The sequence below is a fragment of the Cicer arietinum genome, chromosome 7 (genome assembly GCF_000331145.2).
Source record: "Cicer arietinum cultivar CDC Frontier isolate Library 1 chromosome 7, Cicar.CDCFrontier_v2.0, whole genome shotgun sequence".
NCBI lineage: Eukaryota > Viridiplantae > Streptophyta > Magnoliopsida > Fabales > Fabaceae > Cicer > Cicer arietinum.
Genome location: NC_021166.2, coordinates 61,659,314 through 61,673,322, shown reverse-complemented (window position 1 = coordinate 61,673,322; position 14,009 = coordinate 61,659,314). Strand labels below are relative to the sequence as shown.

General features: G+C 24.5%; 2 protein-coding genes across 3 annotated transcripts in view; one reads left to right on the top strand and one right to left on the bottom strand.

The window, feature by feature from the left end:
* Positions 1–6,596: 6,596 nt before the first annotated feature.
* Positions 6,597–7,731, bottom strand: LOC101510137 (germin-like protein subfamily 3 member 4). Its single transcript, XM_004515274.4, has one exon. It carries the CDS (start codon positions 7,666–7,668, stop codon positions 7,036–7,038), a length of 633 nt encoding a protein of 210 aa, XP_004515331.1. The 5' UTR covers positions 7,669–7,731; the 3' UTR covers positions 6,597–7,035.
* Positions 7,732–13,673: 5,942 nt separating this feature from the next.
* The window catches only part of LOC101509823 (tryptophan--tRNA ligase, cytoplasmic), an 8,730-nt gene continuing 8,394 nt past the window's right edge, over positions 13,674–14,009 (top strand). The window contains exon 1 of one of the 2 annotated variants that reach the window (XM_073370742.1): positions 13,674–13,971. In XM_073370742.1, the coding sequence (XP_073226843.1) occupies positions 13,757–13,971 (215 nt within the window). In that variant the 5' untranslated portion in view covers positions 13,674–13,756. The remainder of the gene's footprint in view (positions 13,972–14,009) is intronic. The other variant, XM_004515273.4, reaches the window with a different exon arrangement.

Below are 14,009 nucleotides of genomic sequence, written 5' to 3'. Positions count from 1 at the left end.
TTAATAAAAAATATTTTTTCTTCTTTTATTGATGTAAATAATTTTTTTTTAATTCTTTTTGGAGTATAAATAAATAAATAAATAGTCTGTATATAATTAATTATAGGGTAACCGTTTTAACGGACGTTGTAGAGTGGTAATACTTTTCATACTCGTAGTCGACTCTCGAATCCGAATTTTTTAGTTCAAAAATTCATTATTTTAGGTTTTATCCAATTTTTTTTTAATAAAAATAAAATTGGTGGCGACTCATTTTTCGTAGACAAACCGGATGCGACAGTTGATTGTCGTATTTTGGCCCGGGAACAAAACATCGTTAAATTTAAAATTATTTAAATACTTTTTTTTAAGAATATTTAGTAAATTATTAAAAGTTCATCCACATAAATTTAAAATTTCAATTTAAAATAAATTAAATATAAACTTTTTAAATGTCATATATTTAATATAAATTTAAGAAAAATATGAATCTAAAAATGAGATTTTGAAATATTTTTTGCAGATGATGTTTTATAATATATAAACATGTCTTGCAAAAATAAACTTTTCAAAATATGTGCTTATATTTCAACAAAGACTAAATGATTGTGTGATAATTTTAGCGGAGACTAAAAATGTGATTTTCCATATGAGTTAAAGAAGAAATTTCAAAATTTATTAGTTCATCTAAATTTTTATACTTACAAAAATTCAAAATAAATAGTCAAAAAACACTACCATATGTGGGAATATATCTTAACCTTAATATCTTGAAAAAATGGTAAAACAAATTTATACTACACATGATGAAAAAAAAAAAAAAAGGTAAAAATTATAGCTATCTACAAGGTCCGTATATATGCTGGGCTAGTGATTGCCATTTGTTTCATGGGTGGCAATAAATTTCCATATAATTTTTTGTTTTGCAGATAAGAGTGGTAGCTAGATGACAAAAAAAAAAAAAAAAAAGTAAATTGAAGTTGAGGGTGCACTTTGTAAAGGGTACTAGATTTTTTTAGCTAAAATGTATCAAAAAAGTATATTAATTATAATTTTATAGTTAAAATAATATTTAAGAAAAATATTAATTACTAATTAATTAGTTAAAAATTGGTCATTCATAAACTAATTAGTTAAAAGATAAACTATAATTTATTAGATAAAAATGAAAAAATACTAATTATAATATATATGGATCAAACGGAATAAATATTTATCATTAATCAATTAACTAAAAGATATTCACAAATAAATTAGTTATGAGAGAAATGTGTATTCAAATTTTTATACTGATAAATTAAGTTTTATATTTAAATTTTAATATTTGACTCATTCGTAAAATTTATGTTATCTTTTTTCCACTTGACTCACACTCAATTCATGCATAAAAAAACATATAAAAATATAGGTACAATTGCTCGTGCAGTTTTTAATTTAATTTCATATAGCACTTTAGTTGTTTTTTTTTTCTTCTTCTCGGTTTAATCATTTATTTAATTTTATTACAAAAATTTAAAAATATAAATAATAAAAATATGAATTTATTTGAAGATTTGAGTTATAAATTTGTTGAAATTTGCATTATATTGAATGCGATGATTATTTTTTTCAGTTTTGTTTGAAAATTTTGATGAATTTTTGTAAAAGAATGATAATATTATTAATATTTAGAAACATAACAGACCAGTTTACTTAAAATTAAATAAAGGACAAAATCAAGAAGAAAACAAAGATAAATAACTGAAGTGTTATATGAAAATTAAGTTAAGAGAACACATAAATAATCATACACCGGTTGTTATTAGATCTATTAAATAAACTAATAAGTAGTACTGAAAATAAAAAATAAAAAATAAAAAAAATTTAAAAGAATTTTTACTATTTAGTATTACTTAATTATAAAATGATCATTAGTATTACTTGATTAATTAATTAATACTATTTTAAGTTCCTGATTTTTTTTTTATAAATATTTTAAGACATTTAAACTTCATTTGCTTGTTGAAATAATATTGATGACGAATCCTTCTTTGGATTTTTCTGCTGCTCCATTAATATTCTTTTTAGCCTTTGGTATATAGGTGATAATTCTCGAATGTTGTTCTTCGCAATTAATTCAATCGTTTCATTCATGGCTTGTTGTCTTTTGCAAAACTTGATGTTTCACTATCTATTGAAGAGCAATATAACTCTTTAAACTCAAAAGTAATTCATTAGCATAAATGTCATTCATGTCTCTCTTTTTCTCTGATCTTTTTCTTCTTGAAAAAATAGACAATGAAGGTGGTGGAATTGTAACTTGAATAAGTGTTCTAACAATCTTTATAAAAAAATAACAAATGTACAAAATATTGTACAAACTTTATAATTAAAAAAAAAGTTATTGTACAAAATATATACATAACAAATATTTGTCAGTCGTAATTAAAAATTAAAAATTGTTTATTGAAACTTGATTCCGACACAAAATAACAATATTGCTAACATTTAATAAGTAATATGTGTATTGATAAAAATAATTCTTCCTTTATCAATTATTTCATTACTTAATAAAGATCACAATTCACATCAATCATTTACATAAATCACATTTAAATTTTTTACTAAATTTTTAAATTAAATATGTTATAAAAATTATTTACATATTGTCTACCTTCATATAATAACAAACTTCACACACTTCCTCTCATAATCCATACACAATTTGCTGCAAATTCATACAAATGAAATGAAGTAAAGTTGTTGGATACCAAAAGAGACATCCACAACAAGAACTATCAAACTAGAAGCAAATTCATAAATTAAATAGTGAAGGTTCCATTACCCACTTATAAAAGCTATACTAAGATCTGATGACATCTTTCATGGTTCTCCAACGATATGTCAGAAGAATCTAAAAAAGTTATACGAGTTTAATGCCATATTAATGGATAAGCAATAATTTCGACTTCTTACATATTTGTTGAATATATATTGGAGGTAAGACCATCACTTTAGGCCTAAAAAATATAATTATTTTACTTAATTAAAATGCCTTCAAAATTATTTTTTGACTTAGTAAAAAAACCTCATTCTAATATTTTTTTAATTAAAACTAATAAACATCTTATTTAAAATTAATATTATCTCATTAAATACAAAATTATCAATTAAAAAGGAGATATTCTAAATTGATTATATTAATTAATTTAATAAATTATATTTTAAAGTGAAAAAATAAATACAAATTTAATATTATCAAAATATTACTTCAGATTTTATAAGATCTCGTATTCAAATTTACTTTAGACCTCTATATACGTCGAACTGATCTTTATTTTAATATAAAAAGAATATAGAAACTGGTTTTGTAGAAATTGGTTTCACAACTCTACATTTTGAATTGTGTTTACGTGAAAATTCATGATGTTTTGGTAGAGTGTTTTTTTCTCATTTGATTTTATCCACTAACTCTTAGATTTGCATAGTGTCAAAATGCACCTTGTGAAATTACAAGTTTCTATGCACATGAATAGGAGCTTGATCTTTCATTATTAATTCAAAAAGAATAATACTAGAATACCTTAGATTTTTCCATCATAGTCGTGGATTGATTTTTCATGGCAATAGATTTATCTCGTATCACATGAATAGGAGCTTGATCTTTCATTATTAATTCTTTATACTAGAGTTAAGTAGATCAATGAATTAATTAAATTGCTTGATTGATCGCTATGTAGAACTCGAAACGTAATTAAAATGAATGAATGAATATATAAAATACCAATTTTGGGACTATATAGATAGATATAAGTTTGTTACCGGTCAAACAAACAAAAACAAATTACCAAATTAATAATGTATCGCAAATATTATGTGAAAAAATATCAAGGATAATATAGAAATTAAAAATAGGCTACACTAAATTAATAATTTCACTTTTTTATTTATGTTTTTTTTATGAAATTTATCACATTTATTATAGTTATAGATATATTATTTTAAAAATCAAGAGTAAAGAAAAGAAAAGTAATTTCTCAAAGAAAATAAATTAAAAAATAATAATTTATTTTTATTTTAAAAAAATTAAAGTAAGAAAATATATTTTATAAAGTAACAAAATAAATTATTTATCAGTCTTGGAATCACTCACATGGTGCCATAATGCCACCTATATCTTTGCATTTCGACTTTAAGACAATGGTTACATATTTGTGGTTAAAAAGTACTATCGCAAAAACACCGTAGGATGTTAGCATGTCTTGTGTGCTTTTTGGGACTCTTCGATTCGAGAATAGATCATCCCATGTATAATTTACAAAAGAAATAAATAAAGTTTAATCTTACATTATTAAAAAAAAAATCTTATACTTTTATTTTCTTCTTTATAAATAGTATAAGATTATACTTTACTCCTTCGTGTGTAAATCACATGTTAATCTTATATTATAAATAGTATAAGATTATACTTTACACCCTCATGTATAAATCACATGTTAAAACTAAAGGTTGAAGTACCACTAATGTTCCATAAAAAATATAGATCAAGTTTTTGAGTTGTGCAATGTTACTAACAAAAATGATAAATATGTTCTTAAAAGAAAATTTCTATCAAAAAGGAATATTGAAACTAAAAAGTTTATATCTAGATTATCATTGACACTTCCCTAAGAATTCTATTTAATTTTTAATGAAGGAAATTTTATTTGATCATTTCATTTGCAATGATCATTAATAAAAGTCAATGACAATATTTTAAGTATGTGAAAGTTTATGTACCACAATATATATTTTTACATGGACAATTATATGTTTTTACGAGTAATATCAATAAAGAGTTTGAAAATCTGGATAATTGATAATCAAGGTCAAGAAACAAACACTACACATATAATTTATAAAGAAGTATTTCAAAATATAAAGTAGACATTTTTAGAAATTTGTATCCAATTTATAAGTTTTTTATTTTTTTATTTTATGTTGAAACAAATATTTTTTGTTCTACAAAATGAAATACAAACTATTATTATATTATATGTTTATTTTTTATTGGCATGTTTTTGTAATTCACATGTCATCGTACCTGTATACGTATAGTTGTCCTTGAATTTGAATATTTTTGAATGAATTTGCAAGATTGTTTGGAAGGGTTAATGGAGCTTTTGGTCCATGCAATATGAGACCAATGTATTTTTAGTATATGTAAAATTACTTTTTTAGACTTCATATCTACACATTCAAATTCTTTTATTTTTTGTTTTTGGTGGCATATTTAAACATAAAAAAACGATTATGTGGATCATTGAGTAAATATTTTGTAATGACGTGACATGTGAATGGTCATTTTATGATAAAATATTTTAATAAAAATATTGATAATTATTAAATTAAATAAATAAATTTTTTAATGTAAAACGAAAAAGGGAAATCCCTATTTCCTCTCCACAAATCCCTAAACAACTTTCTTCAAATTACTTCTCTAAAGCTACATAAAGTTAGTGAAGGTATTTTGAAATTCGTAAAACAACTTAATGTGAAACACAATATGGAATTGGAGATACAACAACTAAAAGTAAAATTAAATGTCATGAAACACAAAGTAGAGAAGAATTTGATGTTCTAAATACAATGGACACTTTTAGGGATTTGTGGAGAGAAAATAGAGATTTTGAGCTTGATGATTGAGGAAGGAAGGGATATGGGAAAGACAATTTTTTTTTCTTTTTATTTGTACATAATTTTATTTATTTATTTAGTTTAATAATTATTAATGTTTTTATTTTTAAATATTGTAAAAAAAAAATGATGATTCATATGCCACGTCAATAAAAAAATATTGAATAAATATGCTACTACCCTGTTTTTGGATGGTTAGATGCCACCAAAGACTAAAAATAAAGGAATATGAAATTACATGGATGAAATCTAAAAAAATAATTTTACATGAACTAAAAATTTTCTCCACAAAAATTTTGGATTTGTAAACTTGTGATTAATTAAATATGAATTTTTGAAATATTAAAAACTCAAGATTAAAGTAGTGAAAATATGAACTTAGAAATCAAATTTTAAGTTCATTTTTGTAAACGAACTTTCCTAAATCAACAATTATTTCTATGAATTAAAGAGCTATTTCTCGACTTTTGCATTTTAGAAAAGATTATTTCATAAAAAAAAAAAACATTACTTCATAAGAAAAAACATTATTTCATTATACTAACTTTTTATATTTTACTATAACAAATATTTAATATTCACTACTACAAACGATAAAAATTCAAAAATAAATAAATTTTATTTTGCATGCACTTTTGATAAATAATATTTAGTTAGTATAATTTTTAAAATGATAAGAAATAGCTTTAAAAAAAATTATTTAACTATTAAATTAAATATCAAATATACCTATACATGTAATAAAATTGTCGAAAAACTATGAAATTAAGACTCTAAACTAAAAAAAGAGAAAGAGCAACAGAAAAATTAACTAAAAATTTATAACATTATTTTTCATTCATTTGGTAATTGTAAATGTCTGATTGAGACAACATATATAGTGCAAGGATAAATAAAATAAAAGGCATAAATGCTAAAAAGTCTAACTAAACAATAATTAAAATAAAAGCTTAAAAGTATAGAATTATGCATCCAACTTAAATATTTAAATATAATTGCATGATAGCTCTATGAGAGATGAAGTGATAATGTCACCAATCAACCCATAATCAAGTAATGAAGATTCCATTCTCAAGAAGAAGTTTGAATGTAATCAACCACTTGCTCAATACATGGAGTCTTGTTGGAAAAAACTAAACTTACAAATCCAATTACCTAATGTAAGTTTCTCAAACAAATCAATTCAGGTACATAAAAGCGTAACGCAAAATAACAATATGAAAGTAACACATGATAGGAATAGTTTTTTTACCTTACTTCTTATATAGTTATATTTAAGGCAAGAGAGAGTAATAAAAAATAATTAAATACAATCACATGTATCAACGTTTCAATTCAGACACTCAACACTTTTCAATCTGATACAAGTTAAAACTATTAATATTTAAGAAATATGAATGGCTAACTGATAACATCGTCACGAAGTTGAGAAGTAGAAAGTGAGATAATTCTATTCTTCACCTTATCTAAAGATTCCAATGTTGTGTCAAAAGTTGTAGGAACAATTGATACTTGTCCAGGATTTTGACTATTGAACACTGAGAACACAATAGCTTCTTCAAAACCTTGATTTAGAATGTAATGGAACAAACCTTTAGGGAAAACACAAACATCACCAACTTTGAGAACATTTTGAAAAACTTGGTTTTGTGTATCAATAAATCCAGCTATTAATACACCTTTTGTAACAAATATAATTTCACTAGCTCTAGGATGATAATGAAAATTTACTAATCCATCTTTATCAATGTTGATTCTTCCAATTGATAATCCAAGAGTATTCAATCCTGGAAATGCAGCAGCATTGACAAGTTTTACGGATGCGCCGAAAATGTCGGTCGAACTAGGTTTACTTAACTCCATTGTCTTGAAATCTTGAGCTGTTACATTATTTGGATTTTTACAAGGTAGACCATTGATGAATGTTGTTTGTTTATTTGGTGAAATTGATGGACATGTGTCTTGTAGGTTATCACAATTTGCTAAGACAACAAAGAAGAACACAAAGAAAATGTAGTAAACAAAGGATTTCATTTTGAATATTTTCTACTTGGTTACTATTTCTTGCACTTTATTTTGAATAAATTATCCAATTCAATTCATATTCATATATATACATAATGCAATTAAGTTCTTGATGTGGGACTATGTTAATGTGGATTGTAAGTAATGATTTTATAGTCTTGGAGTTCACTTCTGGATTTGAAGTATAATGTAAGAAGTGTTTGCTTGAAACAAAGGAAACATTTGATTCATTAAGTTATTTTGCAACATGTTCTCCTATAGTTAAATTCCACTTTTGGTTATCATTTTCATTGGTCAAATTTAAGTAAGTTATGATGTCAAATTTTAGGCTATGTTTCTATTTTGGATAGAGCTATATATAGTTAACTACAAGTTTTAATTTTTTTTTCAAAGGGAAAGTAAACTCTTATTATATTAATCTTAGTAAAAGTAAAGTGCAATTAACATTATTAAAAAGTTAAAGGGTATCCATTAGAATCTTTTTATGGTAAAGTATTTTTGACATTGACAATCGTAGAATACATTTGGTGTATAATAAGAAAAATGCGTACTACGCAAACAGTAAGATGATGACAATATAACAAAAATGTCTACACTTTATTCGATCAAGATTCCAATACTTGTGATGTCAAGTTGAATTTTATTCTTTAAGAAAATCATAAAGAAGGGTGAAGACATATTGTTAGATATATTTGGAGATATTTATGTTTGGTTCAAGTGTGAAATATATAAGACAAGTGGTTTCTTTCTACAATAGAAGAATAAAAAGATAAGGATATTATATTAACATGTTCTATTTTCAAAACATTCATTTTTTACTAATTTATACAGTCTTAAACATTGGTTTATTTTTTTATCTTAAAAATTGAATCTCTAACAAAAAGAAAGAGAAATTTTAATAATTAAAAAAAAATATATAAAAAAATTAATCCTTACAAAAAATTCAATTTTTTAGTCCATAAAATTTTTTATTCACTTTTCCTATAATTTCTAAAGTAGAATCTGATTGTTCAATATCTAGTTTCATGTTGTTGATTTTCCATGAGATGATACAAAATGAGTTTTGATTCTTGTTTGTCTTTTTGCAAATAAAAAAAGAGAAATTGTACTGTATTCAAATTTTATCTATTAAATATTATTTGCTATCCTTATGCTCGTGGGTTTAAACTATATCCATTGCAATTGTGAGCGTGAATGGCAAATATTTATGTATTATAATTTTTTTTTATATTTTTTATTTGTACAGTTGAAAAGATAACATAAATTTTAAAAAATCGTCAAATATTAAAAGAAATTTAAAAGTTAAGTATAAAACTTAATTTATCAGTATAATAATTAGAATACAGGTTTCTTTCGTAACTAATTTATTTGTAGTTTTTTAATTAATTGATTACTGATAAATATTTATTCCATTTGATCTATATATATAATTAGTATATAATAAATTTTTTCATTTTATCTAACAAATATTTAAACAACACACAAATAATCATTGCATATTTATCTTTTAACTAATTAATTTGTGAATAATCATATTTTAATTAATTAATTAGTAATTGATATTTTTTTAAGTATTATTTATACAATAAATTATAATTAATATAATAATTGTTTGGTATATTTTAGCTAAAAAATTCTACTACTGTTATACGGGACTTTAACAAGTACCTTTATACGCTCTTAATCTACATAATCGAAAATATAGTTACTTCTCTATTTTCTCTTTTGGTAGTTGCCCTTTCTATCAAAATAGTTTCTCTCTTGTTAACCCTAATTAAAGAACTCTCCACTTAAATAAGTGAGATACATGAACTTTAGACATTTCTCCACAAAGAAAAAGAGTCTAATATCCAAGAGTATTATGCACCGTAATTTTCAACCTTTAGATTTATCTATATATCAAAATATTAAGATGCACCCTCAACACTCACTCTGCTTGTGTTTTTGTCTTCTAGCTACCACTTTTACGTGAAAACAAAAATTATAGGAAACGTATTGGCATTGATGAAACAATTGGCAACTATGACCCACCACCCCTTGTTGATAGCTACAATTCTTACCCCTTCCTTTTTCGTGTAGTTTTGTTCCTTATCTCAGTAAATTTCTTTTACCATTTTGTCAAGATAGTAAGATTAAGATATACTCCCATGTACACCCCTATATATATATAAGTGGGATTAGTGTAGTATTCTTTAACTACTTATTTTGAATTTTTTCAAAGGATAAAAATTAAGGTAAAATAAGTTTTTAATTTTTGAAAATTTCTTTTTTTTTGTTAATACAAAAAATCACATTTGTAAGTCGTTATAAAATTATTACACAATATTTTTAGTCTTTGTTGAAATATAAATACATATTTTTAAAGTTTATTTTTGCAAGACGTATTTATAGTATTATAAAAGGTTCTTCTGCAAAAAAAAATCTCAAAATCTCATTTTTAGATCTATATTTTCTTTAAAAAATTCATTTAATTTATCTTAAGTTGAAAATTTTAAAATTTTATAGATAAACTTTTAATAATGTTATAAACATTCTTATAAAAAAAAAAGTATTTAAATATTTTTAAATTTAACGATGTTTCGTTCTCGTCAAAGCCGACAGTCAACTTGTGTAACCAGAACATTCACACAAACTCCAACTAAAAGAGGTCTCAATTTTTTTAATAGTAATTCTGAACTTTGAAAAATTGCATTCATATCCATTCTTAATTTTATACTTTGACCACTCTAAATTTTTTATAATCTCAACAAATATTATATTTTTTCTAACCATAAGCTAAATTTAATTTCTCTCAACTCTCATCTCCTCCTCACACTAGTGACAACAACTGCAATCTACCACCACCCACCAACAAATATTAAAATCTTGAATTTTAATGTAAAGATTTTATAATTTTAAAGGTTTAATTTTTTATATTCAAACACGACTTCCAAAAATAATAAGACAATGATGTTCTATTCTACGCAATTTTTTAAAATGTACTTACTATTAAATTTGGTGCGGAAGTAAATTTGTTTTATTATATGATTTGGATAGTAATTGTTTTACCTGTACCAATCCTCGACATTCTGTCTTAGGCCTCTGAGTTCATTCCTCAAGCTCATGGCAACCACATTAGGCACTTCATTGAAAAGGGTGCAACACAAACACAAAAATAGAAGTTAAAGTCTTCTGAACTAACAATGACATGAATATTCCTTAAAAAAAACACTTGAAGTTAAACCTACATCATGACTTACAGAGAATTCATAACATTATCTTATATTCATCTCCTACTAGGGTATTTTTAATGCTACATCCATTGCAATTTTTTCAAAAAAGAGTTTTTCAAAGGAGACTTTGTAGTAAATGCATTCTTCAAATACTTCACTTGTTTTAAAAAAATCATTTAGCTAAACCCCACAATCATATGATAACACAACATAATTAGTGCATAAAATTTGGATAGACTAAAATGAAATTGACACATTGTAGTAAGTGTAAAACATAACTGTTTTGTGAGATTTGTATAATAATTTTAAAGATTGCACGTATAGAGGATATAAAAAGTTGGAAATTTGAGTAAAAATGATTTGAAAGAAACATAATTTTTCTTTATACTAAATCAAACCTTACGTATTAAAAAAATTATAACACACAAATATTTGCCTCTCATGTTTATAAATGTGATAAAAAATTACTCCAACACAATCTGTTTTATTAGATATATTAAATAAACTATAAGTATTATTAGAATCAATTAATCGATTACAATCGTTATATATAATACTATCAAAATCTAATAACCAAATTTATCTAAATGTTATATTATGTTTCAATTTTTATCTAAATGTAGATTGAAACACTTTATAAAATATGTGCTCAAAATTGGACAAGTGAATGATGAATGTTTTTAGGTTTAATAACAATAATTACGAAATGTTATAATTAAACATAGTTTTATTTAACTTTTTGGTTTTTTTTAATAAATTAATTGGATAAAATTGGGGTATCACATCTACTAACTACCGTGTGACTGAATCATTTGTTGAACCAGTAAATTAGTAGTGAATCATTATTTATGATATGAAAGAAAAAAAAAAAAATCCCTTCATGTCTTCTTGGCGGTTTGGTAACTGAGATCCTAGTGTTGGATTCTTACATCGAAAGTCTTCTTGGTGGTTTGATAAAATCTTCTTTGTTATTTGGTTAGTGGTATTAGAGTTCAATATAAAAAAACTCTAATAAATATGTATTTCGTTGAAAGTACTCTTATTGCTTATAAATATGCTCATGACATTTGCAAACTCTAAACTCCTTTCAAGTCACATGATGCACAGTTTTGCTTTTAACCTCCATGTGTTTTTGAATTTCCATAACCTCTCTATATAATATATAATATATAATATTTGTTCTATAATATATGACCTTTTGTTGATTAATGGTAAAATCAGACACAAAAAATAGAGACAAACAAAAACCACAAAAAAATAGAACCAGAGGCAAACTGGACCTAAAGATAAACAGAAACAGAGGAAAATCAGAACCAGAGACAAATTAGAATATGAAGCAACTAGGAACCAGATGCAAATAGAGCCCGAGGCAAATAGGAACATATTGGGTACAAGTTTTCATTTGAGAGAACTCTTTGCAACCTTACTCGTGTTAGACCAAATTTTGTTTTGAACAAAACATGAGAATATTTGAGCGGTGATATTTTGCATAGGCAAGAGTAATTTTACAATGTCTAATTATGTATTTTTTTTTACACTTATTTAATTTAAAATGTAAGATATAAAAATAATATATGTAATACATGTAACAATTTTGTTATCCACACTCTATAAATATTTCATAAAATTGAAATACCCAAAATGCCCTTTCCTTATTTGCCTCATTCTTTAAACTCTAATTTTTTATCTTTCTCTCTTCATTTTCTACCTCATATTCATCTCTTAGCTGTTTTCATCTTCTCCCACCCATGTTTTCATCTTCTCCCTTTAGCTTCATCAAGCATCATGATTTTCAACAACTTCAATCATGTTTATTTTCTCCCACTTGCATTAGGTCTGCATCCATCTTTTATTTTTCTTCTTTTTCTTTACAATATTTAGTTAGGGTTATGGGATTGAAACTAATTTTTGTGAGAATAAAATTGATTTTGTCAACTTTTATATTGGGATTGAACAACATTGGTAATTTGATCCTTGCAAATATGCTTTGATTTGATTTTAATCCCTTTCATTATTTTTTTGATTTTAATCCCTTTGCAAATTCAAACAATTTTTTAAAAAGTCCTTTTATCAAACTTTTTTAGTAAAAAATATGGTGATACAACTAATTTTGGATGAAGTGACACATGATAATTGTGTAATTGTTGTTGACTAGACAATATTTAATATTTAAAATTCATTTTACTAACTCATCTAGTTATTTAATTAAAAACTTAAAATTAATTAATTAATAAAACCAATTAAATAATAAAAACTCAATAATCTTCGATCATAAATTTTTCAATAAAAGCTCAACAACCTTCATCTTCATGCCTAATTTTTTCATCTTTAAATCACAACTTATATCTAGTCAAAACTCTAAAAAGTATAATCTCTCATTTTTCTTACATTACACCTATAGTATTTGCCACAACCACCAAAGACTAACTTATGAAAAAATCAAGGTGGCTTGTCGTGAATTTATTTCTTAAATTAGAGTGTGACTTGATTGAAACTCATACAACATATTAACACACTTAAATACCTAATACATTTTAAATAATCAAACATATATTTAAATAAACCAACGAGTTGATATGTCAATATAATTATTTTTTTAATTTTATTTTAATATTTAACATTACATTTTTAAGAATTTAATTTTATATAATATTATAATTCAATTATATTTTATAATAATATATTTAAAAATTTATCAAAAATTAAAAAATATTAATATGTTTAAATTACTAAAATTCAATATCTAAACAAAAAAAAAAAAAAAACAAACATAATAATTATAGTATTATAATCCTAAAGTTTAAACTTTGAAACCCTACTCTGAATTACTATCACTACACTATCTTCATTCTCCGGCGGCAACTATCGCCGACGACCGGAGAGAAATGGAACCATCAACAGAAACGAATAAAGAAGAAGAAGAGCAGGTGGTGACTCCATGGGAGGTTGCCGGCAAAGACGGCGGCAAAATTGATTACGACAAACTCATCGATCGTTTCGGATGTCAAAGGATCGATCAATCTCTCATTCAACGCGTCGAACGTCTCACTTCTCTCCCCGCTCATGCCTTCCTCCGCCGCGGCGTATTCTTCGCTCACCGGTTTCGCCTCTCTCTCTCTCTCTCTCTGTCTCTCTCTC